Source organism: Poromitra crassiceps, assembly GCF_964638095.1.
Source record: "Poromitra crassiceps genome assembly, chromosome: 16".
NCBI classification, from domain to species: Eukaryota; Metazoa; Chordata; class Actinopteri; order Beryciformes; family Melamphaidae; genus Poromitra; species Poromitra crassiceps.
This window is the reverse complement of record NC_139645.1, coordinates 26,942,175-26,969,674: the sequence shown is the minus strand read 5'-3', so window position 1 is coordinate 26,969,674 and position 27,500 is coordinate 26,942,175. Positions and strand designations below refer to the sequence as shown.

At 42.5% G+C, this 27,500-nt stretch overlaps 1 protein-coding gene across 1 annotated transcript in view; it reads left to right on the top strand.

Moving 5' to 3' along the window:
- Positions 1-22,463, top strand: part of LOC310791549 (phosphorylase b kinase regulatory subunit beta-like) — a gene marked incomplete at its 3' end in the record, with an annotated part of 33,633 nt that extends 11,170 nt beyond the window's left edge. The window contains exons 8-17 of the mRNA XM_083653221.1: positions 1,207-1,369; positions 2,256-2,337; positions 4,070-4,127; positions 8,397-8,487; positions 11,682-11,887; positions 12,946-13,080; positions 18,056-18,185; positions 19,112-19,219; positions 21,883-22,023; positions 22,326-22,463. Of these exons, the coding sequence (XP_083509347.1) occupies positions 1,207-1,369; positions 2,256-2,337; positions 4,070-4,127; positions 8,397-8,487; positions 11,682-11,887; positions 12,946-13,080; positions 18,056-18,185; positions 19,112-19,219; positions 21,883-22,023; positions 22,326-22,463 (1,252 nt within the window). The remainder of the gene's footprint in view (positions 1-1,206; positions 1,370-2,255; positions 2,338-4,069; positions 4,128-8,396; positions 8,488-11,681; positions 11,888-12,945; positions 13,081-18,055; positions 18,186-19,111; positions 19,220-21,882; positions 22,024-22,325) is intronic.
- Between the last annotated feature and the right edge of the window lie 5,037 nt (positions 22,464-27,500).

Here is a 27,500-nt window from a genome sequence, read left to right as displayed (position 1 = left end):
AGAACATACATTTGCAACAAAATAAGTGTATCCAAACCACTTCCACAATATTGAAGTCACTCCCCTTTTTGGAATGAACTCCTCCTCCGTGTGGAGCCACTTTCAGCCATGCTTGTTGCTGTGCATACGTCATTACATAATAAACAAGTTGGAACATTGCCATTATCACAATATCATGATTTGAATTTCTGACGATATGAATATGAATTGTAACAATATGAATTGATGTGGTTCTTTTATTTTCGTGTCATGCACAGAGAGCGCCCAACACTCATGGGTTTGTGAGACACCAAATATGTACCGTTCCACTGGTACATGAAATCCTAAACATATATCATATTATATAAATCATAATCATAATGCTCAAACATACAGTATAATAAGACATAACATTACATCACTGCCCAAACAAAAAGTTCTGTCTTTGCTCCCAGGCCCGGCAAATAAAATCTGCTATGAAAAAAGTTATTTTCCTGAAGCACAGCTCAAGTTTCTCATCGTCATCATCTCCAAAAAGTCAACATAAATAGAGGACATTTGACCAAAGAGTTCATCCCTTGCATCTTCGTATGCAGGACAGTAGAACAAACAAATAATCTAGTTTTCAATTTCACTTAACTCACACAGCAAACAGAGTCTGTCCTCAGGAGGAGCATTGGAACCTCCCAGTCTCTAGGGCTAAAGGAAGAGTTGACACCATAACCACATTCAAATCCCACCTCAAAACCCACCTGTTCAAACTAGCCTACTCACTTTAATCATATACATCACTCAATCTATGTTGTCTGCGTGCCGAGTGTATCTCCTGTCTTTTCTTTTATCTACGCTCGTCTTATCTTAATTATGCTGATGTTTGCCATGCTTGTTGTTCTTATCTGAGTATGATCTTTTAGAATGTTATGTCTCTTTTATGCATGTACAGTGACCTTGGGTGTTTTGAAAGGCGTCTCCAAATAAATTGTATTGTATCATTATTATTATTATATTAGTCTCTTGGATATCACAAAGTAACCTGTTATGAAAAATAAGTGATAAATCGTTCAGATAAAATAAGGATTTCAATTCATTTGCCCAGGGATGTCTATGAGCGATGTCCCAGTTAAATGCATTTTTAGTAAGTCTTATATTGATAACGATACGACATGGCGCACACCTACTACAGGTAAGCCTCTAATCGTCCCTGGGTGTTTCTCCATGTGTGTGCAGGATCCCAGAGTTTAAGAGCTTCGAGGAGCTGGAGCTCCCCAAGCACTCCAAGGTGAAGAGACAGACCAGCACGCCCAACGCCTCGGACCTGGAGCAGCAGCCCGAGATCAACGTGGAGGAGTGGTGGCACAGACCCACCCACGAGATCATGCAGAAGTTCCACGTGAGTCCAACGCAGTGGAACACTACAGGAACAAAACAAACCAACAGGCTCAGACCACTGACCCAAAGAAGCAGGAATAGCACGGAGTTTCCAGCTTGTGCTCTGCCTCACGCAAACTATGCACATTGTCACTTCCATGTTAGTCTCTTAAAACACGTGTAAAACGGACGATTGGCTTTTCAAATGCTTCCGCCTACACGTCTGTACTTCAAGCTGGGAAAACTTGGTCAAAACGGAAAGGGAATGTCAGGGAAAATAACGAGCGATGATAGGGGGATGTCCCGGATGTGCCGCTCCTGTTCGTCCAATCACCCGCATCGGTTCAAACTTCCTCCAGTCTGAAGCGTGGGACCTGGATTCATCTCAAACCAGGAAACTCTGTGGCTTATCAGCAGATAGGAGACGCAGACCCTCACAATAGAGGACCGCAGGGATGATGTATTTTTGTAGGCTTAACCAGAAATCGCCGCCATTCGTCAGGGAAAAAGTCTATGGGGTTTTAGAATGGGGATTTCACTTAAATGCATAAAATAAGGTCTATGCTTAACAAAGGTTTATGGGAATGCAAATTGGGGTTCAGCAAGATAATCTCCACAAACGTTAATCACTTTTATGCCTTTTGAAGCATAAAAAAAACAAAAACAAACGCATTTACGTTCCAAAAGTCATAAAAGTTCTTTGCACCAATCTCTGTCTATTTTTGCACTGCTCCACATCACCTTGGTACATGGTGTTTTGTCCTTCAGCACGGGTTTCTCTCTTGACCAGGCTGATCTTTATTTCTGTCTTTCTGTCTGTCTGTCTGTCTGTCTGTCTGTCTGTCTTTCTGTCTTTCTGTCTGTCTGTCTGTCTGTCTGTCTGTCTGTCTGTCTGTATCACTGCCCAGGACTCTGACTGCTTGGCCAGTCAAGCCCAGCTTGCTGTAATCCTCCTCAGGAGAGAAGGACCAGACTTCCTTGAGAAAGACGGTAAAGCACAATACACTGCACACATACAATACACTGCACACATACAATACACTGCACACATACACTACACACATACAATACACTGCACATGTAACAGCGTTGTGTTGGTGGTAATTGCAGCAACCCATGTTAAGGGCTTACCCAGGGGTGGATTCGAACTGCCGGCCTTCGGCTTGCTGGATGGACACGCTAATCACTGCACCAAGAGAGCTAGCTCCCTTGGCGGAGCTGATTAACGTGCCTTTATACTGGGGGAGTGCGTTTAACCAACCTACTCGCTACCACTCGGGACTCAGGAGGAATCAGCGCTGATTCACTTTGGTTACACACACATACAATACACTGCACACATACACTACACACATACAATACACTGCACATGTATAACGGCGTTGTGTTGGTGGTAATTGCAACAACCCATGTTAAGGGCTTACCCAGGGGTGGATTCGAACTACCGTCCTTCTGCTTGCTGGACGGACACGCTAACCACTGCACCAAGAGAGCTAGCTCCCTTGGCGGAGCTGATTAACGTGTCTTTATACTGGGGGAGTGAGTTTAACCAACCTACTCGCCACCACTCATCAACATTGCCTCAAGCTGACTTCCTGTTGCAGTGTTTGCTAATACAATGGCTCCAAACTGACTTCCTGTTGCAGTGTTTGCTAATACAATGGCTCCAAACTGACTTCCTGTTGCAGTGTTTGCTAATACAATGGCTCCAAACTGACTTCCTGTTGCAGTGTTTGCTAATACAATGGCCCCAAGCTGACTTCCTGTTGCAGTGTTTGCTAATACAATGGCCTCAAGCTGACTTCCTGTTGCAGTGTTTGCTAATACAATGGCCTCAAGCTGACTTCCTGTTGCAGTGTTTGCTAATACAATGGCCCCAAGCTGACTTCCTGTTGCAGTGTTTGCTAATACAATGGCCTCAAGCTGACTTCCTGTTGCAGTGTTTGCTAATACAATGGCCCCAAGCTGACTTCCTGTTGCAGTGTTTGCTAATACAATGGCCTCAAGCTGACTTCCTGTTGCAGTGTTTGCTAATACAATGGCCCCAAGCTGACTTCCTGTTGCAGTGTTTGCTAATACAATGGCCTCAAGCTGACTTCCTGTTGCAGTGTTTGCTAATACAATGGCCGACAGGAAATCAGATCAAATGAAGCAATAAGCCTCAAGAGGCCGTGCTTTACCGTGATTTTACAACACCTCTTAGCCATTGTAAAATCACTGTAAACCACAGCCTCACACAATTCTGTGAAAACCGTCTATAGACCGTTTTCACAGCAACCGTTTTGAGGTGGTAAAGCAGGAAGTAAAGGAAAGGGTTGCTGTGAAAAGGGCCTATTCATGCAAAGCCTTTCATGCTGCAGTTAGAAATCATTCCACTATAGCCAATGGAAGTTTGGTAAGTTACCAACTGCTTAATTTGGCAATTACAATTTATGGAGAAAAGAAGGATGTTATTGGACGTGTTAGACATTCTTCAGAAAGCCATTTCTATAAATGACTTGCTTATAATTTGATTTGGAAAAGGACTTTGGTGCAAATCCAATAGTTGTTAGTTTTTAAGTGTGCCTTTTCTCATTTTTCACTTCAGTTGTCCTCACCATCTCTGTCTCCTACAATGTTTAACACACTGAAATACAGTATTGGTATAATAACTATGTCTTTAAAATCTAAACCCATGAGCTTTGTATGTTTAGTATGAACATGTTGTCCTTTGTGATTCCAGAGAACATGAAGGACGAGCTGGAGAGAATCTACAGAAGAGCTGGCAGCAGGAAGCTTTGGTCAGATACCCTCACACACACACACGCACACACACACACACACACACGCACACGCGCACACGCACACGCATGCACACGCACACGCACACACACACACACGCACACGCACACGCACACACACACACGCACACGCACACGCACACGCACACACACACACACACACACACACAAACTTTTCACAGCTTTCCAGTCTGTTTTTCATAGCATGGGTGTAACCAAAGTTAGTCCACATACAGAATATCTTATAGTTGTTATCATTACGATGGAGAACAAAGATCAAACACATATATCACAATAATAACCAAAATATGAGAGCAAATAATATTACCTGGTTAGTCGTCAATTATTGCTCCAATTTGTCCCCAGAAATGTCGTTGTTTTAAACAGGTTTGGAACTTTTAGTGGCTTTATAGGCAACGCTGTTTTACTTCCTGCAGCTTGACTCATTTTGGGACTCATTAAGCTTCTGTCTTGTTTTCTTCCTGTTCTGTTCTGTTTGTCTTTTCTAACTACACTTTTCCAACTCTTATTGTTGACATTTTACTAGTAACATAACCACCATTTAATCTGGCCAAACTAGGCTGGCAGTGCGCCACGCTGCGTCCCTTACCAAGAAGTTTGCCAGCTCTATGGCCCCTCACATCACCACCATTCTGGTGCATGGGAAGCAGGTAATGATACGGCAGGGATGGACTAGTGCCTCTGCATGTTTACACCCAGTTAGCTGGCTGGCTAGCTAGCTGTGTTAGCTTAAAGCTGTGTGAACATTAGCCAACCCATCTATGGGATTCCTCCAGGGTGTCTGCAGGTCTTTAGAAAGCACTCCAATGGTTGAAGTTGGATGATCCAAAACCACCTGGTAGGACGCGGACCACAAAGGCTTCGTCTTGGTACATCAGAGCCCGGGGCCTGGATCTGTGACCCCAAAGTCGGGTTTGTTAAGATTAGTGGGAATGGATCAACGAACCCGAGTCCCGAGTCAACTTGAAAAGGTGATGTTGGGAAGGGTTCAGGCTTACGCAGGTACGGCTCACATCACGTCTGAAAACAACTGTACAAAACATGGAAGTGGACTGCTGTGTATTTACAGTGATGACAGTGATTGTTTAATAGATCCATGGTGACGACCAGTTCTCCTATTGGACTTTTGTGAACAATATGAGTCTGTGTATTGTTTACTCAGTGTTGTGCATGAAGACGCTAAAAGAGCGCCATTCATTGAACAAGCAATTATATTTCCGTGAACGTTTGCAACTAATTGACGTGACAGTGAGCCAATTAACCTGAACGAGCCGTGACTTTGTTTAAAAACAGTGGCAAAGATCTACCTGATATAAGACTGAATTGTCAACTCGTTATCCTCCATTTCCAGCCAAACGGCCTCCGCGCTGCGTTGCTTCGGTGTTGCTTCAGCGTAGGATTGGTGTATGGTGTGTTGGGTACCTTAGAGGTTTTATCACATGATGGTACACACAAGAAGATCCAAGCTGACGTGAATGAATAAAGTGTCCAGATTTGCACTACTGTATTATCCGTTTGCCGTCACTGGTGTCACATTATGGTAAAAATGATATTCAGCTGAACAGAAGATAGTTCAGCATGGTTAATGTAGAGGAAACTTCACTCCAAACACTATACGTGGTAAAGAATAGTCATTCTTGATTGTGAATTTAAAGTACTGTAGTTTGAGCTTGTAACAAACATTCTCATTCTTCAGGCTAATTGTTTCGGCTTGAACTCTTATTAAAATTCATTTGAAGTGGTGTCAAAAATAATGTCAAGTCTTAACTTGACCTGACCTGTAGTCACCCTGGTTAGAAGTATTTTTGTAGCATGTTGCTAAAATGTTGGCCGACTGGCAACAATGCTATTTCGGATTATACCAGCAGGTTTAATCTAGTAAAATGGCTTAACTCGCTCAAGCTACGTAGTTTGGCTAAGCTAGCAGGCACCTTGGGTCCGATGTGTAGCTGCTGTAGCTTGTATGCTCTTAGCACTTCCTACAACATTGCTTTCTCTCCATCAACCAGGCTCTGTCATGGTTAATGGTTATTATCACTATGCTAACTCACAGCTTCTCGTCCTAGCTTCCTCTCCTGTCCAGTGGTCATATCTGTGGCCATGCTTTGGTTTGGTTTGTGTCAGTCAGGTGAAGTTGACTGACCTGACAGCTCAACAATGTTGATTGTACACTGTTGCTATTTGTTTTTGTATTAATTTGTTGTTGTTTTTAACATAGAATAATTTGATTATGGCTGGAGGCTGGTCCCCAGGTTGCTGTGAGACAACGTCACCACTCAGTTCAATTCCCTTCCTCATTTCACTAACATGGACTAGGAAGTGGAGCTTGAAATAGGCTCCCCAACAAAGCATCAGTGGCTTGACACCATCATGCCTTATGAACATTAAGGTTTGATGCCTTTTCGTTCATCACACACACAAGGTGCGCCATCATGCTGCAGCTGCAGGTTTAATCACAGAATAATTCCACGCTCTTCAAGCAAGACTTGTTGGGGAGACCGGGGGCAATAAAAAAAAAAAAAAAATAAATAAATTAATAAATAAATAAATAAATAAATAAATAAATAAATAAATAAATAAATAAATGAATAAATATAAAATAATTAAATAAATAAATAAAATGATTTTGATGTTATTACTCAAAAACCTATCGAACTATTTGGATACGGTTGTTGTGAAGGTACCTTGTTAACAGTCATCAAATGTTTTTACAAGCAATGTTAGGGTCACAATATTGATTGCAACACAAGAAGTAACAGCATACTGTATGGGGCAATTATAACAACACACGTAATACCTTCATATACAATTAATTCCAGTTTAATTAAAATGGTATAATTAATCATATAATTATACAAATACTAGACTTTTTTCCCTCCACAGTTCAGAGACTGTGATCATTTATGATTGGTGGAGTTGAGATGTTACAAATGTGTAAAACTTAAATTGCTCCGACCAGCATCTGCATTTCAAAACTGAGTTTCAGTACTAGGCTATAGGGCTGGACGATAATTCATTATTATAGTTTATGATGAAAATATTTTAATATTGTGACACGCATTTAGTCTAAATTAGGCTACTATTACACACCAAAAATAATAGTTGAAAAATATGTTGATTTCCAGCCAAATATGGCCGTATTTACAGTTAAGACAACTTCTGATTCATAGACATTGAGGATTTTGAACGCACGAGAAAATGCATCTTGGCGGGAATTGAACACGGGTCCCCCGATTGAGAGGCAAAACACTTATCCACTGGACTACATGTATGCCACAAAATATAATGGAATATACATAGACATTTAAACTGAACACGAAATATATCTTAAGTTATTAGAAACAAAATCATCTATATCGTTTGTTGGTGTCGGGGTCAATTGTCACGCAGTGTTACAGTTGCCCCAATATATCATATGTCATAGAATGGTCATCAAAACTAGATAGATACCTCAAAAATGAGTCTTGTCATAAAAACCTTGAGAAGTATGAGACATCAGTTTGTCTTTGGCAGGCGGAGTGGGATCATCACAGACCATAATGAGTTTCACGGTTCTATCTCCTTTCTGATTGGTGCAATTTGAGATGTTACATTTTGCCCCTTGTTACAATTGCCCCCCGGTCTCCCTTCTCAGCATGTCACTGAGGGAAGATGTGAACTTTCAACCCATTATATTCATGACCACCTTGATTTGATCTGTTTATTTGTTCACTGTGCTGCAGTGATGTCTTCATGTCCTCATGTGTGTGGCTATAGCAACCCTGACTCCCATGCTATTAATCAGCTGTTCCTGTGTGTTGCTTTTCCCCCTCAGGAGTGCTGCAGGCATGAGGAGGCCGCCGACAGGCTACAGTCGCTCATGTGAATAATCAATTCAGAAATTAGTGAACATTAAAATAGGTTCTATTATAAGCCACCCCCCCATCTTCTGGCTTTGAATAAATAAGACAAATTGAATAGTCAGGACTGGAACTGCAACAGCTATCTACGTTATTTCTTGAAGGCTGGCTCGATGGCTCAGTCAGGTGTAAAAAGGAAACTTGTCTTGACTGCAAAAGGAATGAATCTTGTGTTTTGATGGACAGTTGTAATATTGTGCCTCAGCTCTCAACCTGAAAGGCCTACAGGTTTAGGGGCACTGGACTTCTACAAACGATTCACCTGTCTGTGTTTTTGAAATGAGATGAGGGAGGCACCTGGCAATGACTCCTTAATGATTCCCAATGTTCTTGTGTTTTTGCTCACCAGGTCTGTTGTCCGTCTTGCTGCCAGTCTCTTAACTAAGCTAGTGGACAGCCTTGCACCCAGTATTACTAGTGTTTTAGTGCATGGCAAGCAGGTAAGTGGACACAGACAGCACAGAGGCCTAAGTATTGCAACTGTCCCTTTTGTAGAATCACTGTAATATCAAATGCATATGCAGACGAATGACATGTGGCGACATGATTTTAATGTTCACTGATTATGTCAAAACCAAATTGGAGATAATATTGGAACATCGTTATAAGCTCCTCATGCTATCATCCTATGGGAATTGCTTACGTCCATTGTGTGTGTGTGTGTGTGTGTGTGTGTGTGTGTGTGTGTGTGTGTGTGTGTGTGTGTGTGTGTGTGTCTAAGCTGTAGTTGTAACCAGTGTTGGACAAGTTACTTTCAAAATGTAATATACTACATATTACTAGTTACTTTCATTTGAAAGTAATAAGTTACTTTACAATATTACTGTCTGTGTAGAGTAACTCGTTACTTATTACACTACTTTTGCATTACTTTCACCAAAATAACAACAGTAGAATGACATCGGAACCATCCCAAAAAATAATTTAAACTGGCTTGAAGTCATTGTAAATCCTTCAAAATTCTCAATGTTATCCCTTTCCTTTGTTATTGTCATCTGTTAGTGGTATTTGCACAAAAACACAATTTGATTAATGATTGTATCTTTATTTAAATATGTGCTTTGATAAAAAAAAACCAAAAAAAAAACAAATCAATTTGTGTTACTTGACAAAGTAACTGGTATAATATTACTGAAATCCTAATGGTAAGTTATATTACGGCGTTACTCCTAAAAGTAATATATTACATGTAATGTGTTACCCCCAACACTGGTTGTAGCAAGGCTGCCAGTGTGAGCCCCATGAAATCCCCCTGTGCACCACGTCCATGTGTTAGTCTGCATCTCTAGACACACTCCATGTGTTAGTCTGCGTCTCTAGACGCACTCCATGTGTTAGTCTGTGTCTCTAGACACACTTCATGTGTTAGTCTGTGTCTCTAGACACACTTCATGTGTTAGTCTGTGTCTCTAGACACACTCCATGTGTTAGTCTGCATCTCTAGACACACTCCATGTGTTAGTATGCATCTCTAGACACACTCCATGTTTTAGTCTGCATCTCTAGAGACACCCCATGTGCCAGTTGACAGCTTGTGACCCAGGAGTTACAGCTTGTGACCCAGGAGTTACAGCTTGTGACCCAGGAGTTACAGCTCGTGACCCAGGAGTTACAGCTTGTGACCCAGGAGTTACAGCTTGTGACCCAGGAGTTACAGCTTGTGACCCAGGAGTTACAGCTTGTGACCCAGGAGTTACAGCTTGTGACCCAGGAGTTACAGCTCGTGACCCAGGAGTTACAGCTTGTGACCCAGGAGTTACAGCTTGTGACCCAGGAGTTACAGCTTGTGACCCAGGAGTTTTGTCTGATCCTGCTTCCTCACGGCGTCTGAGTTTCACTGCATCCTTTCATTCCTGTCAAGTGCTACTCAGAGATTAGCCACCTCTCAAGAGCCTCGCTTATCTGGACTCATTTTTGAGCCTCCTGAAGACTTTGAGGCATTTCATTATGCTGAAGTAGCTCAAGGTGTGAATCTGCATATAGATTGTGTGCTGGAGGGAATACTCTTCTCCACAAGATTGGAAAAGCTGATTTAGAATTGGAGACGCATGTCTCCTCCTGCACACAATAGAGACGCATGTCTCCTCCTGCACACAATAGAGACGCATGTCTCCTCCTGCACACAATAGAGACGCATGTCTCCTCCTGCACACAATAGAGACGCATGTCTCCTCCTGCACACAATAGAGACACATGTCTCCTCCTGCACACAATAGATACGCATGTCTCCTCCTGCACACAATAGGAGCTCAGTTGGAAGATTAAGAGGCATCACCCCTATTTATGTTAACTGGGAAAAGGAATTGTGACTAGCTTGGAGTATATTACCTGTAGATATTAAAACTTAATAATATAGAGTGTATTACCTGTAGATATTAAAACTTAATAATATAGACTATATTACCTGTAGATATTAAAACTTAATAATATAGAGTATATTACCTTTAGATATTACAACTTAATAATATAGACTCTATTACCTGTATATATTTAAACTTAATAATATAGACTATTACCTGTATATATTAAAACTTAATAATATAGACTATATTACCTGTATATATTTAAACTTAATAATATAGACTATTACCTGTATATATTAAAACGTAATAATATAGACTATATTACCTGTATATATTTAAACTTAATAATATAGAGTATATTACCTTTAGATATTACAACTTAATAATATAGACTATATTACCTGTATATATTAAAACTTAATAATATAGAGTATATTACCTTTAGATATTACAACTTAATAATATAGACTCTATTACCTGTATATATTTAAACTTAATAATATAGACTATTACCTGTATATATTAAAACTTAATAATATAGACTATATTACCTGTATATATTTAAACTTAATAATATAGACTATTACCTGTATATATTAAAACTTAATAATATAGACTATATTACCTGTATATATTTAAACTTAATAATATAGACTATTACCTGTATATATTAAAACGTAATAATATAGACTATATTACCTGTATATATTTAAACTTAATAATATAGACTATTACCTGTATATATTAAAACTTAATAATATAGACTATATTACCTGTATATATTCAAACTTAATAATATAGACTATATTACCTGTATATATTAAAACTTAATAATATAGACTATACTACTTGATATATTACCTGCCGCATAAACTAACCCTGCTTAATAAGCATTCATTAACCCTTAGTTAATGTCTAATACTAACCATTAACTAACACTAAACTATTCAATATGTATAAATTAATAACTTAGTTAACATGAACACATGAATAGTTGATTTCTCTACTGTTGACAAAATGTGATATTGTAAGTCGCTTTGGATAAAAGCATCTGCTAAATGATGTAACGTAATGTAATGTAATGTAACACCATGAGTAAATGATTACTACACATTAGTTAACTGTTAATTAAGGGTCCATTAACCCTTAATTAATTACCCTTATTATAAAGTGTTACCGGTACGTCTAGGAATTGTGTGTTTGTATACACGCATGCATCCACATGTGTGCTTGTGTGTGTGTGTGTGTGCGTGTGTGTGTGTGTGTGTGTGTGTGTGTGTGTGTGTGTGTGTGTGTGTGTGTGCGCGCGGCTGCGTGTGTCTATGTGCCAGGTGACCCTGGGTCTGTTCGGGCAGGAGGAGGAGGTGATCTCTAACCCCCTCTCTCCAGGAGTGATAGCGGGCATCATGTACCGGCGCTGCGCCCCTCAGGGCGGAGAGCGCGAGGCCGTGCTGCAGCAGGAACTCATCATCCACATCGGCTGGATCATCTCCAACAACCCCCAGCTGTTCAGCGGCATGCTGAAGATCCGAGTCGGGTAGGAGGGAGCGCGTGGGTTTGGAGGCTGAGGGGTTTGGTGCTTATCAGATAGCTGAACTGCTGGCTGTCACGGGTTTGGGAGTGATGTGGAGTGGACCCAAGTGCAGACACACAAACACTTGACTTGATGCATGAAGAGAAGACTTGAAACTTGACTTGGGTTGTGGTGACTTGGGATTTGACTCTGACTGATACTTTGATGACTTGAAAAGGTTTCTAAAGTCTTGACTTGAGATCCTGTGTTTGTGTAAATGACTTGGATTGAAAGTGATGAGATTTGTTCCAGCAGACAACTGAATTTAAATTCAGTTTTCTGAATGGAATGATTGAATTTATTGGAGTTCAAACTGATTGTAGAAATCAAACTCATGATGTTATTACGAAGTTTGTATCCTATTAAAACCATATTGCATTGAAAATTCCTGTATATTTAGTTTTCTTTAAGATATTAAATTGATACTGGACTCTTGACTTCTTCAGACTGGGCTTGCTGTTCTACCTTTATACTTGAGACTTGACATTCATGACATGGACTTGACTTGGTAATCTACATGTAGACTTGAGACTTGACATTCATGACATGGACTTGACTTGGTAATCTACATGTAGACTTGAGACTTCAAGACTTGACCCTAACTTGGGACTTGAGTGACGACCCACCTGACTTGGTCACACCTCTGGATGATGTGATTTGTCTCGTGCGTGACTAGCTTCGTATCGACTCTAGATAGTGCAGAGTCATGGTTGTTGATTATTTAACGTAGAAGAGGGGTGATCTCTGCACAAACCGTGTGCGTCAGGTGCGTCGGAGCATCAGATGAGTTGAGAGAGGAAAATCCCGCACACTGACTTCACTTCAGACTTTTAATAAGTAATAAGTCTGAAGTGAAGTCAGTGTGCGGGATTTTCCTCTGTTGATTATTTAACAAAATCCTAATCTAGAAAATAGTGAGAGAGAGAGAGAGAGACGTGTTCTGTCCAAGCTTGTGAGGGACAGTGTGTGTACTTCAGTGTGTGTACTTCAGTGTGTATGTGTGTGTGTGTGGGGGTCTCCAGGTGGATCGTCCAGGCGATGAAACATGAGCTGAAGATCCGGGCAGGAGACCTGCCGCCTCAGGACATCTACCAGCTGTCCCCCGGAGACATCAAACAACTGCTGCTGGACGTCCTGCAGCCACAGCACACAGACAGGTACTCTCTACAACACACACGCACACAAAAACAAAATCATCTCTCTCTCTCTCTCTCTATATATATATATAGCGAGAGAGAGAGAGAGAGAGAGAGAGAGAGATGATTTTGTTTTTCATTATTTTGAAACCTAATTTTAAATACTTTACTTTACTTTACTTTATTTCACTTGGCAGACGCTTTTATCCAAAGCGACGTACAACAAAGATAAAAAAAGAAACAATACAAGTAATATACAGTATGCACAGTACCAGAATAATCTAAAACATAGTAAAATATAAAGTGCTATTGGACGTGCAATCAGTGCATTGAAAAAGTGCCTGTGAGATGAATTTGTGCAAGTGCGTCAGTACGGAAGTGGACCTGAAATAAGTGAGTCTTAAGTCTTTTTTTGAATGTAGTAAGGGAGTCAGCGGTACGGACAGGGTTAGGTAGTTCATTCCACCACCGGGGAACAACAGAGGAGAAGAGCCTGGTGAGTGAATTGGGTGGTGGAAGTGAAAGGAATCTCTCAGTAGCGGAACGTAGTGGACGGAACGGGGCATAGGGTTGGATGAGGGAGTTTAGGTAGGTTGGGGCTGTATTTGTCAGGGTTTTGTATGCAAGGGTTAGGGCCTTGAACTGGATTCTGGCGGCCACTGGGAGCCAGTGGAGGGAGATGAGGAGGGGTGTGACGTGGGTTCTGTTTGGCTGGTTGAAGATGATACGTGCTGCTGCGTTCTGAATCATTTGGAGAGGTTTGAATGTGGATGCAGGAAGGCCAGCCAGTAAGGAATTACAGTAATCAATGCGAGATAGAATGAGGGCCTGGACTAGAAGCTGTGCTGTGTGTACGGTTAGATAGGGTCTGATTTTCTTGATGTTGTATAGAGTGAATCTGCATGACCGGGCTATGGCAGCGACGTGTGTTTTGAAGGATAGAAGATTGTCGTGAATGACTCCAAGGTTACGGGCGGACTGAGCTGGGATGAGTTGTGATGAACCGAGGTTGATATTAATCTGGTGTGGTATGGGGGTGTTGGCTGGGATGATCAGGAGCTCAGTTTTGGAGAGATTGAGTTGAAGGTGACGTGCTTTCATCCAAGATGAGATATCTGACAGACAGGAAGAGATGCGAGATGAAACTGTGGGGTCGTTGGGATGGAAGGACAGAAACAGTTGTGTATCGTCAGCGTAGCAGTGATATGAAAAACCGTGGGCGTGAATGATGGAACCGAGTAAAGTGATGTAAATTGAGAAGAGGATGGGGCCTAGGACTGAGCCTTGGGGCACGCCTGTAGCGAGGTTGTGCATCTTGGAAAGTTCTCCTCTCCAGGATACTCGAAATGTGCGCCCTGAGAGATATGATGAAAGCCATTTGAGTGCAGTTCCGGAGATTCCAAGTGTGGTGAGTGATGAGATGAGGATTTGGTGGTTAACGGTGTCGAAAGCGGCTGACAGGTCGAGTAGTAGGAGAACTGAGGAGCGACCTGCAGCTCGCGCCAGTCTAAGTGATTCAGTTACTGATAGTAGAGCTGTTTCGGTGGAGTGTCCTGTTTTGAATCCAGATTGGTGTATGTCGTGTAGGTTGTTGACGGAAAGGAAAGTGGAGAGTTGATTGAAGACAGCGCGTTCGAGAAGTTTGGACAGGAAGGGCAGGAGTGAAACAGGTCTGTAGTTGTCGACTAGGTCGGGGTTGAGGGTGGGTTTTTTTAGCAAGGGGATGACGTGAGCTAGCTTGAAAGCAGAAGGGAAAACACCAGTTGTGAGTGAGGAATTGATAATATGGGTGACAGAAGGAGTAATGGTGGGGGAGATGGACTGTAGGAGGGTGGAAGGTATGGGGTCGAGTGGGCAGGTCGTGGGGCGTGAGTTTGATATGAGTTTGGATAGGTCTTCTTCAGTAAGGGGGGAGAATGAAGAGAGTGTGGGGCTGGTGATTGGCAGAGATGGGTGAGTTTGAGTAGGTTCTGAGAATTGGCTGCTAATGTCTGTGATTTTATTGGTGAAAAAGGAGGCGAACATGTCAGAGGTAATCGAGGAGGTAGGCGGGGGGGGAGGGGGGTTCAGGAGTGAGTTGAAGACAGAGAACATTTTTCGACTGTCCGTGGTGCTATGGATCTTGTTCTGGTAGAAGATGGTCTTGGCTGTGACTATGCTGGAGGAAAAAGATGAAAGGAGAGAGTGGTAATTACTGAGGTCTGAGGGGTCTTTGCTTTTTTGCCAGCGTCTCTCGGCTGCTCGAAGCCCCGCCCTTTGGGCACGGATGGCCTCCGTGAGCCATGGACTGGGGGGGTTGTTGCGAGCTTGTTTGGAGGTTGCAGGGCAGAGATTGTTAAAGGAGGAGGCAAGTGAGGAACAGAGTGTGGCTATGGCGTCATTGAGTGGGAGTGAGCAGAAGACATTGTGAGGGGGTATGATGGCAGTGACGGCACTGGAAAGCTGGGACGGAGTGAGTGAGCGGAGGCCCCGTCGGACAGATACCAGCTGGGGGGAGGGGGGTGGGCGTGCCGGTAGGGAGATGTTGAATTTAATAAAAAAGTGATCTGACAGATGTAGTGGCGTGACAGTTAATTCGCTGCTGGCGCAGTTCCGTGTTAGGATGAGGTCCAGAGTGTTACCAGCTATGTGTGTGGGAGGAGTGGGGGTCAGGGTGAGATTGAATGAGGACAGAAGAGAAAGGAAGTCGGTGGCATAGGGTTTGTCTATATGAATATTCATGTCACCCATGACAAGCAGAGGAGTGTCGTTGTCGGGGATGGTAGAAAGTAGAATGTCTAGGTCGTCAATAAATTCTTTCAATTGACGCCCAGGTGGGCGATACATTACAATAATATATAGGCAGGTTGGAAAGGAGACTGAAATGACATGAAATTCAAAGGAGCAAATATTGTTCAGTGGGGACAGTTTGGTGAATTTCCAGTCTTGTGAAATGAGTAGACCTGTGCCTCCTCCACGGCCAGTCGACCGAGGTGTATGTGAGAAGGCAGAGTCAACTGAGAGTGCAGCAGGGGTGACAGTGTTTTCAGGGGGAATCCAGGTTTCAGTGAGGGCCAGCACCTGAATATCTAACAGAGAGGTAAGGGAATGGATGAATTCTGTTTTATTTCCAGCGGATTGACAGTTCCATAGTCCAAAGGTGAAGGATGGGTGGGGGGAAGGGACAGATGTAATTGAGTGGGGGTTATTAGGGGTGATGGTGATGAGGTTGGTGTGGGTAGACTGGTGACCTGGGGTGACCAAGATGGTATTGTTATTAATGTTAGACCTAGTGTGGGGACGAGTGTGGGAGTCCCCTCTGTAAGTAGTGAGCACTGTGATAAAACGGGGAGAGTGGCTTTGATTATGGGCAGATGTTGTGGTAGTACGTCCTCCCGACCGCTTGGGGGAGCCGCTGAGCAATGATGTACAGGAGGGTGATCCGATTTGATGACCGGAAGTGCCCAGGTGGGGAGGGGGAGGCGAGAGGTGGACAGTGGGGACCAGAGAAGTTGGCTGTCATGCGTGACTAGAATTTGGTAGACGGCGAGAAATATTTAAGGCTAGAGCAGTGGTTCCCTTATTATTTGGATGAAGACCGTCATGTTTGTACAGATGGGGCCGTTTCCAGAACGTATCGAAATGATCGATAAAATCAAATCCGCAAGCCAAGCAGTAATTGCTTAGCCAGTGATTGCTGCCATAGACGCGACTGAAAGTTTCGTAGCTCTGACGTTGGAGGGGGGGAATGATACCTGAGAGGATGCACAATTTTCCGAGGCTCTCGATCGTCACGGCTAATGTTTCGTAGTCGGCCTGGTGAGTCCAGTGGAGGCATGCTGTGGAGAGAGAAGTAGCTGCCAGTACACAGGACTAATGTTGTTGATGATGTATGTAATTAGCCGCTGGTAGGGTGGTAGACAGCTTTATATCAAGTAGCTACCACAGAAAGCCACTTACACACAAGGGCTCCGAAGGAGCCCAGTGCGGTGATCAGGAGTAGTGGTATTTATTGCATGGAAGGGAGGCTTCAGAGGGTTAAAAACGTACCGGCGCGGGCCCAAGACTGGGCCCACTGCGGAGGTTTGGTGTCGTAGCAGAGGTGGTTAGATGGTTGGAAATCGTCAAATCTGCAAATCCGCACGTCCGATCGCGAGGATGATTAGTCCGGTAGGAAGCCAAGAATAAAACTCAATAAGTGGCTAAAAACAAGGATGTAAAGTAGAGCTAAAATCCGATTAAAATACAATTTAAAACGGAGCTACTAGAGAGCATGGAAGCACAGCAACATTTTTTATTGTTCAAATTTGGCTGTGTGGTTAATGTGATAAACTCAAAACACATTTATTTTTGGTTTCCAGGGGCTTTAAGTTTAAAGTAATAATCTGTGACTTTTTTTCCCATATAAATAAATAACCATCGTGAAAGCTTTTACATTTGCTGTTCTAAACACCTGTGAGAGGGTTCTTTCGCTCTGAGCTCTATTTCCTCTGTCTGTCTAAGAGTTGATTGAAGGTTATTGCCCTGGTCTGTCCCCATGTCTTAGTCTAAGAGTTGATTGAAGGTTATTGCCCTGGTCTGTCCCCATGTCTTAGTCTAAGAGTTGATTGAAGGTTATTGCCCTGGTCTGTCCCCATGTCTTAGTCTAAGAGTTGATTGAAGGTTATTGCCCTGGTCTGTCCCCATGTCTTAGTCTAAGAGTTGATTGAAGGTTATTGCCCTGGGCTGTCCCCATGTCTTAGTCTAAGACTTGATTGAAGGTTATTGCCCTGGTCTCTCCCCAGGTCTTGATTGAAGGTTATTGCCCTGGTCTCTCCCCAGGTCTTAGTCTAAGAGTTGATTGAAGGTTATTGCCCTGGTCTCTCCCCAGGTCTTAGTCTAAGAGTTGATTGAAGGTTATTGCCCTGGTCTCTCCCCAGGTCTTAGTCTAAGACTTGATTGAAGGTTATTGCCCTGGTCTCTCCCCAGGTCTTAGTCTAAGACTTGATTGAAGGTTATTGCCCTGGTCTCTCCCCAGGTCTTGGTTGAACAGGCGTCAGATCGACGGCTCACTGAACCGGACCCCTCTGGGTTTCTACGACCGCGTGTGGCAGATCCTGGAGAGAACGCCCCATGGTCTCATGGTGTCTGAAGCCCACCTCCCACAGGTACCTGCCTCCTCTCACACTACTGCTGCACGTCTAGGCTGGATGCTGTGTGGCTGTATTGGCAGCTAGGGGAATAACCACCAATATAGCACAGGATTTATTCAGTCACAGTCACATTATGTGAGTTTTGGGGGCACGGTTGAGCAGTTGTAGCACTCACCTGGCCTCACAGAGTTTGCGTGTTGTCCCCGTGCTCCCCTGGGGTTTCCTCTATATAACCCCCCCACTAAAAACATGCAGAAGGTGGTCGTCTGACCAGCGGGTGTTGGAAGAAGTTGGCCCCCGGGCGCTTTACTGCAACTGCCCACCGCCTCTCGTTGGCCATTGTGGCTTTGTTTACTACTAACTTGGTAACATGCTTGAATCTAGAAGAGTGGAACAAGTTAGGATCCACAGACAGTAGATCTGTTCCTAACAATACTCAAGTGTGAATCGCTTAGCCCATGGCTGAAGTTATCCCAATGTGTCATGTGAAATTATCAATTTCGTCACCATCAAAACTTAAATTCAGTCAGACATTGATGAGAGGCATCACTCCATCTAGTAGCTACGCCATCAAAACAATTGACCACACTTTTGATTTTCTTTACTGACTAATGAATAGGAATTCAGTTCCATTCTAAATGAATGGAACGCCCCCCCCCCCCCCCCCCCCCCCCCCCCCCAAGTGCTACATACATATAAATTAATTCAGATTTAGCCTATTGATGATGCATTCACCTTATGAATCATGACACACTGCTGCCCCCTACCTGAAAAGAAATACGCCACATTTAATAATAAAAAGTATTGGTATCGATATCGATGATTCGGATCCCTATATTACTTGGTATCAAATCGAAGCCAAATGTTGCAGTATCGCCCACCCTTAGTAAACACTGCTGTAAGAGAATGTGTTAACATTGTTTCATGTCTTGCTTTGGCAGCAACCGACCCTGTCTGACATGACCATGTATGAGATGAACTTCTCCCTGCTGGTGGAGGACACCTTGAAGAACATTGTCCTGCCCGAGTACAGACAGATCATTGTGGAGGTACAGTAATAATACATCTATTCACCAGCACCACCATGACTACTGAGAGAGAGGAAATTCAATTAAAGTCCAAAGGGAAAAAATAACTTTTCAAATCAAAGTGAGTGGGTCTGGATTTGTACTTGACATGACATTGGCATTATTCTCTTTATTATTATTCGGTCACTACTCAAAAGTTCTTTTTTCACTGGTTGCCTATTAAGTTTGATATTGATTTGAAGAATTCGCTGGTCACTTTTAAAGCATGGTTTATTCTGACTAAACACAAGCTATATCAGTTTTTAACCCTGTATGGTCCAGTTTGTAGCCTTAAGGTGACCAGGCTAAGAGCTCAGTTTTTAACCCTGTATGGTCCAGTTTGTAGCCTTAAGGTGACCAGGCTAAGAGCTTAGTTTTTAACCCTGTATGGTCCAGTTTGTAGCCTTAAGGTGACCAGGCTAAGAGCTTAGTTTTTAACCCTGTATGGTCCAGTTTGTAGCCTTAAGGTGACCAGGCTAAGAGCTCAGTTTTTAACCCTGTATGGTCCAGTTTGTAGCCTTAAGGTGACCAGGCTAAGAGCTTAGTTTTTAACCCTGTATGGTCCAGTTTGTAGCCTTAAGGTGACCAGGCTAAGGGCTTAGTTTTTAACCCTGTATGGTCCAGTTTGTAGCCTTAACACTTTGAGTGCCACGGCCCTTGGGCAAAAGGTTGCTTGCTGTGCCACATAGGCCGCAATGCATTTTAAAACAGTCATATAATTTCTTTAATAATTACTATGTAAACACTGAACACGCACAAATAACGATGAGACTCTCTTCTATCACCTGCAAAAAAAAGTTTATTGATCCCATTTTCCGTTCTTTAGTTATGAGCCGGAGAAGATAGCTTGATTGAACGAAAAACAGACCTTTTTTTCTACGAGCTGAGATAATGAGCCTTTTGTGAAATTAAACATTTCAAGCACATCACTGACTCTGAAGCTAATTTTCTGATGTAGTCACACCTCAAAAATAATTTCCTTCAATAAAACAGTGAAGGCAAGGGAATTTTGTTTGGAAGAATAATATTTTTAGCTGAAACCAGCAGCGCTGGCCCCTGCGTGCGCTGCTGGTTGCAGCTTCTTGCTGATCTTTTGCTGCTGGCGGGCATCGGATATTCTGGCTTGCGTTTGCCAACCCTGTCCTGCTGTCTGGGTCTGTGTTGTGTGCTGCTCTGCGTGCCCCACCTCCCCCCCTCCTCCTCCCCCCCCCCCCCACCCCGTTGTGGGAGGAGTGTCTCTCTGCTCTGCTTGGCTCTGCTGTTTTCTCTGCGTCTGCTCAGCACTGAAAGTCCGCTAGATCCAGCTTTTTTACAGCCGCGTGTACCAGCTCCCATGCTTTCAGTTGAGAATAATAACAAATCCATGGCTGATCATGCGAATGGGTGTTGCAGCGGACACGGAGGCTGTTGCAGCGGACACCGAGGTGCTCAATTGTGATAGCAGATTGGCTGCTGCAGGGGCACAGCTAAAAGTTATGCTTCAATGAAGCCGCTGCATACGGACGGATGCGATGCGATTTCCTTTTCCCCAATGACTTCTTCTGTGTGTTTCACTCCACGTTCTCTCATCTGGAGAGCGCTGTCGCCACCTAAGGGTTCTGTAAAATAGGTTAGACACATTCAATACCTCTGATATTGTAAGAGGCGATGTAAGAAGCTGAGATGGACACCCCCCCGTCAAAAAAACAATTTCGAGTTATTGACGCCATTTGGCGTCGCTGGCACTCTACGGTAAATTTCTAATGACGCCATATGGCGTCGCTGGCACTCAATGTGTTAAGGTGACCAGGCTAAGAGCTTAGTTTTTAACCCTGTATGATCCAGTTTGTAGGCTTAAGGTGACCAGGCTAAGAGCTTACAGTAGGCTAGCAGAATCATCTATCACTTTCTTTCTATCTCACAGTTTCATCTATTAATTCACTTGTTGTAGACTTTCTTGTCTTTAATCTTTTATCCTATTACATTTTACTAGTTACTTTACCCATGATTCTTCCCTCGTGGTGCCTTCTTGTAATAATACCTCATAAACTGATGTTATTATTTTATGATCTGTGCCTCAAATTTGGCCAATAACTCATTGGAATATATATATATTTTTTACCCCTCTAATTCCTTGGCTCATATTTTTTTTTTTTTTTTCGGTCATAATAGTTTTTACACCATTTTGGATTGTATACAAGAGCTGTTTGTTAGCTGTTTCGTCCACAAAGTTGATCATATGTCAAAAATGAATTGCATGCTAATTGCTAATGGCAGTGGAGCAAAATTCTGAAAATGCTTCATGGTAGAGCAACCAAAGTTCACGCACATATTTGCAATGGAGCCCAGTGTGACAGGCCATACTTTGACGCACTCTATAGCACCACTATCAACCATTCGCTTGTGACACACAACAGAATGTGTTGCTGAAGACACACAAACAGGAGGGGAGACATATGTTCTAATTACTTAATGCTAGAGACCATCCTGGCAAGTTGTCCCCCAAAGTGCATCAGACCACATTTGCTCATGCTGAATAGCACCACCATCAGGACAAATTGTCTTATTTATTTTCTTCAAATAGCAAAACGTTAGACAGTTGCACTGCAGGACTTCCGCTGAAATGTGTCACCGACCGCCTTGTCTCCTCTTCCCTGTGTGAGTAGCTGCTGATGGTGGTGTCCATAGTGCTGGAGAGAAATCCTGAGCTGGAGTTCGGCGAGAAAGTGGATCTGGATGGTCTGGTGAAGGAAGCCTTCAACGACTTCCAGAGGGATCGCAGTCACTTGCAGGGCATAGAGAAACAGGTATGACGTGTCATCTAGATCCTAATCTCAGTCTCATCTCCTTTCTAAATTAATGTGCTAACAAGCTTTGAGATTCCATTTTCTAAATGAATAGCTCTTTGTGAGATTTCGTCTATACTATTGTGTTGCGATAGACATAATATAACCATGATAGAATATTTTTTGTTACAGTATCCAATAAAAAAAAAAAAAAAATCTCATAGCAGCAGAATTGTTATACTGTTATATGATAATAGCATTATTAACCATTTTCACATCGTTGAGGACACTTCACATACATCTCTCCATCTGTCCATCCTCAGGATAACATGGAGGCGTTCTACAACACCCCGCCGGTGGGGAAGAGAGGAACCTCCAGCTACCTCACCAAGGCCGTCATGATCCAGTTACTGCGAGGAGACGTGAAGCCCTGCAAGGACGACCCATGCTCCGTTAGCTAGATTCAAAGCACTTTGGCCGGCTATCTCCAGGCATCTTCAACCCCCGACCCTCACCTGTCATAAAAATGTCATGGTAAAGTTGCCCCGGCGAGGATGATCATTTTACCCATTTAGATGTACTCATAAAATAAGCTTCAACCTCTCCAGTCGCCTCCCCGCAGGACAAGCCTTACTGTATTTCCCCTGGGACTTTCACAATGGCATCAATACCTGATTATAGAGCGAGATTTCTGTGGAAAGATTTGAACCTGTTATGACCTCCTAGACCTAGAACTCACTCCCACCTTGACCCCAACCCTGATAGCCTGGCTCCTTTGTAACCTTATTAGCTGTAACTGTATATATCCAATCACCAGCGATACCTGTTACATCGCGGATACAGATGTCCACCTTATTTTTTAATGCCCCGCTGTCAAATAATTATGGGTGCAACATCGGGTTTAGAACATGACTGATTGTTGCAGCGTGCGCAAACTCCGACGCTGTGGAAAAAAAGTTGCTTGTCACAATAAATACACTCGTTTGACGACTTATTTGAGGGATGGGAGGATTACACTGGAAGAAGCACCCATATTTCACGTAAGGCATCATGGCATCTAGAAATAAGGTGGATAAGGAAATCACCATCGATACCTGTTACATAGCGGATACAGATATAAGGCCATATCAAGGTTTCTCAAATTGGTGCGTTCAGACGGCACTTGTAGTGTATCTCCAGAAACCGAGACGCCATTTACACCTGTATTAAAATGTGTTGTGATCAGAATGTGATCAGATCTGCCCGACCATATCTGGAGGTAGTCTGGCTCACAGTTCAGATCTTAGCGAGGTGTAAACGCAATCCGTACAACTTGCTCGCATCCCAAAGATAGGAGATGTGATGTGTGCTGTGTCACTCACTCCAGATTAATGTACAGAGATAAGAAGAAACCAAGATGGTTCACTCACTCGCTACTTCCCGCCATCGGTGGAGGAGAAAATAAATAAGCAGACCTGGTTGCCTAAAGCGATTTTTTTCTCCTCCTACTAATAAATGTACATATTAAGGTTTATTTAACATTTTAACATATAACATTTAACATAGGCTATTTATTTTACAGGGTTACTTTGGGCAGCATTGAACACTCTTCGCCTATTCATTTTGACTGGAGTGACACCTCTTCTCTTCTCTTTCACCTCTGACAGCTATGTGAGATCTGATCTCAATGAGGATAACGAGAACGCATTTAAAATAGCAGGTGTGTAAACGCAAAGGCAAGATCGTATCATTTATTATCCGGACCACTTATCCGGATACAGACCACATTTAAGTGTACATGTAAATGGGGTCGGAGAGTCCATCTGTGCAGATCTTCAGCAAAATGCATCCTGGTTCTGGGATCCTCAGCCAAACTAGCTGTGAGTCTTTAGCACTAAAAAGTTAGAGAACCACTGCACAACATGAATATTACATGAAGGAGTTTGTATTGAATCATATAGTAGCATCCCCATCAAAATACATGTGGGGGTTGTGTGTGTGTGTGTGTTCCACTGTGTTGTGGAGCTCTGTGTCTTCCTGCCTCTTGTTGCATGGAGAGTCTACAGCATGACAATAAGTACTGTTTGCTGTTACCATTGTGTGGCTTTCTCTGAATGTGATGAGTTTATGAACTACTGCTCATTTTGAAGTCTTGGGACAACGAAATGCTGTGTTTTGGTGAATGTGGGCAACGCAGTAGCTACTCCACTGTCATCCCGAGGTCGAAATGATGAAAGACTTCCTCTGAACTATTTTAAAGTGTTTATCTGCGAGTGAGTGTGCCTAGCTGAATATCATCACTGTGATGCACCTGTCCAACCTTGTCACTGTGCACGTGTGTTGTTTACCCTCGTCCAGTATTTTTTACTGCAACACTGTAGCTTCAAAGAATAAAGTGATCATGGAAACTCCAAACATTTTCCTCTTTGTCACTTCTACTATTATCCTCATTGTCATTTGCATGTAGTGAATCGGCAAATAAATGTGGTGTGCAATATGTGCTTCAGTCCACATGCCTATGAGAAATGATTTAAATTATGTGCTTTGATTTAATAAATAATTAATTTTTTTTCTTCCAAAAATCAATTTGTAACATGAGTTACTTGACAAAGTAACTGGTTTAATATTACTGAAATCCTATAAGTAATAATTTATATTACATAGTTACTGCTAAAAGTAATATATTACATGTAATATGTTACTTTTGTAATGAGTTACCCCAACCCATGGCTTGGCTGATGACCTGACTGGCAAAGAGAGAGGTGGAGAGGTGGGTGAAAGCCAGAGAAATTAATGAGCTCTGCCTCACCCCATATTATCCAATCAAATCGCAGTTTGTGTCTGTCTGTGTGTGTGTGTGTGTGTGTGTGTGTGTGTGTGTGTGTGTGTGTGTGTGTGCGTGCGTGTATAAACAAACGTGGGTCCTTGGTGGGTCTGGATTTTGCATTAGAATAAGTGCAGAAACGGTCCACAAGGAGGCAGCAGAGGTGAAGAAATGTGATCAGCACAGTCTTTTTATTTATGTATTTATTAATGATGTGATTGTGGCATGTCTGCTTCATCAGCTCAGTTACAGTGAAGAGTGACAGGAGAGACACCTGACAGCTGCTCTTTTCAAATCAGTGAAGACGACAAGTGTCCTGAGCACACTTGACTAATATCTCAGATGTTGATGGATGGATACATCCTCAGGTGTGTGTGTGTGTGTGTGTGTGTGTGTGTGTGTGTGTGTGTGTGTGTGTGTGTGTGTGTGTGTGTGTGTGTGTGTGTGTGTGTGTGTGTGTGTGTGTGTGTGTGTGTGTGTGTGTGTGTGTGTGTGTGTGTGTGTGTGTTTTCCGTTCATATGTTTAAAGCAGGGGCGGGCAATTATTTTTCCTGGGGGGCGACATGAGAAACCCAGATTGTTGCTGGGGGCAGAATAAATATTGTCATGCCGTAACCTGTAATTTGATCACTATCTTAAATGATAGAAAACATACTGGACACTTATTCTTCAGCATTTATTATAAATCACTCCAAACAGCCAATTGAGATCATCTCATTTGATTTCAGTCATCTCCTAATAAGAATGAGAAGTGTCGTGACTTTCAGGAAGTGTAAAGAGCACCTGTGCAGGTGACCTGACGGAGCTGGATTTTTTTAAATCAGGTAATTGCCCTAATTACCTAATGATGTGATGTCATCTGTAGTCGTGTTTCCATTACTCTCAGAAATGCGCAAAATCTAAATATCGCAATAGAAAGTGGGTAATGGAAACACGTAATTTTCGAAAAACCTCCCAAATATCGCAAAAAGTTTTTGCGCTCTCATGAGGTGGTTTTTCAGACGTGTCGATATAGCAGTTTATCGCAAAAGTGTAATGGAAACGCATTTTTCGCATTTGCATGTCATGTGACCCATCTTCTCCTTTGGAAAAGGAGCGAAAAATGAAAGGAAAATGAGGGAGAAAGGGTTCGATAAGCCGTGGCAAAACCTCCGCAGCAACCTAGCAGAAAGACGAGTGTTGTGCAAAAGCGGAGCTGGGGAAAATAGATCATGTTTAATGACAGAAATCGGTCCATGGTGACAGGCTGCCTGTCTGTGTGCGCGCAGTTATAGGCTACCTTTTTTCCTCTGCCTCTCGCGCTCACTGCATTCACCGCAGGCAGCAACATGTTGGGGCAGGGTACGACACTCATTTCTTTTGAATTGATAATCAGGCTCGTTTATATGCGTTGTAACTTCATGTGGTGATTTGCATTGACCATTGGTTGGATTTGAGCATGCAGGGGACGGGATTTGGGGCAGATCCCCATGCGCATGGCAGCTGCTGCAACGGGGAATTGCATTCAGGTGTGTGCGCCGTCACTCAAACTCAACTTCAATGGAAACGCCTACAAGTCGCAATTGTACATTGTCGAAGTTGTAGAAATATCGCAATTATTTTGCGAAAAACTGTAATGGAAACACAGCTAGTGATCAAAATAAATAAAGTCCACACACTGAAGTTTCTGCCTCCTGGTCACTTTATTAACGTTTCGGGCGGGTGAAAACAGTGATGCCAATCAAGAATCATACAGAGCAATATTACAAACATGAGTCTATGCTAAAGGCTTCACTGCAGAGAGCAGACCACAGACAAAGTTAAACAAATGCATTCCCAAGAACATCAGATCATTCAGAAATATATACTAGATCAGTGTAGCAATTAATGAGGCAAAAAGAGTAAATATAACGTGATTTATTTAGAAAATCAATATAAAACCTAAAAAATCAGGATAATCAAATCCCACAGACCTCCTGAAGGAGACAAGATCAGATATTTATACTGGAAATGGCACCATGACACGTTTCCCCGCATAGAGAAAAATGTTATATCAGAGTATGTCAGAGCTAATGTTATAAATATAGCCACGTTATAAAAATGTTGTATCATTGTATCGAATCAACAACTAACCAACGCTGGTGGCCCGTATGAAAACAGTGTTACTCTAAATGGTTAATAAAAGTTATATCAATCTGGTCATTCAGTGGCATTTTACTGCCATGTAACATAACTAAGGTTAGCCGCTAGCATTAGCCACAGTAGCAGTAGCCTACCAGATTACCCCCAATGCCTTGCATTGTCCCAGCACCCAGGAAGGGCTCGCGTTAACATTTAATTTTACGATAACGATTATGAAAACTTTATTATCCACAAGTGGAAACGTGTCTTTGGTTCCACTATAGACATGTCTTAAAAGCATAAAACACAACAAAACATATGAAATAATGCAAAGTGATAAGAAATATGACTAGACATTTACAATATGACTACACATTTACAATGCAGTCAACACACATTAATCCACATTCAAAGGCATACCGATGCATAAAAGTAGGCTACACCTCACAATACAGGTCACATTTATAAATCATAGGTCTAGGACCTGTCCAATTCAAAAACAAGAATAATAATAATAAAACATTCATGAAAAAGCCTGCTGTACAAAAAACCTCAGCAAAGTAAAAAAGTAAAAACACCACCCTGTATACAGTAT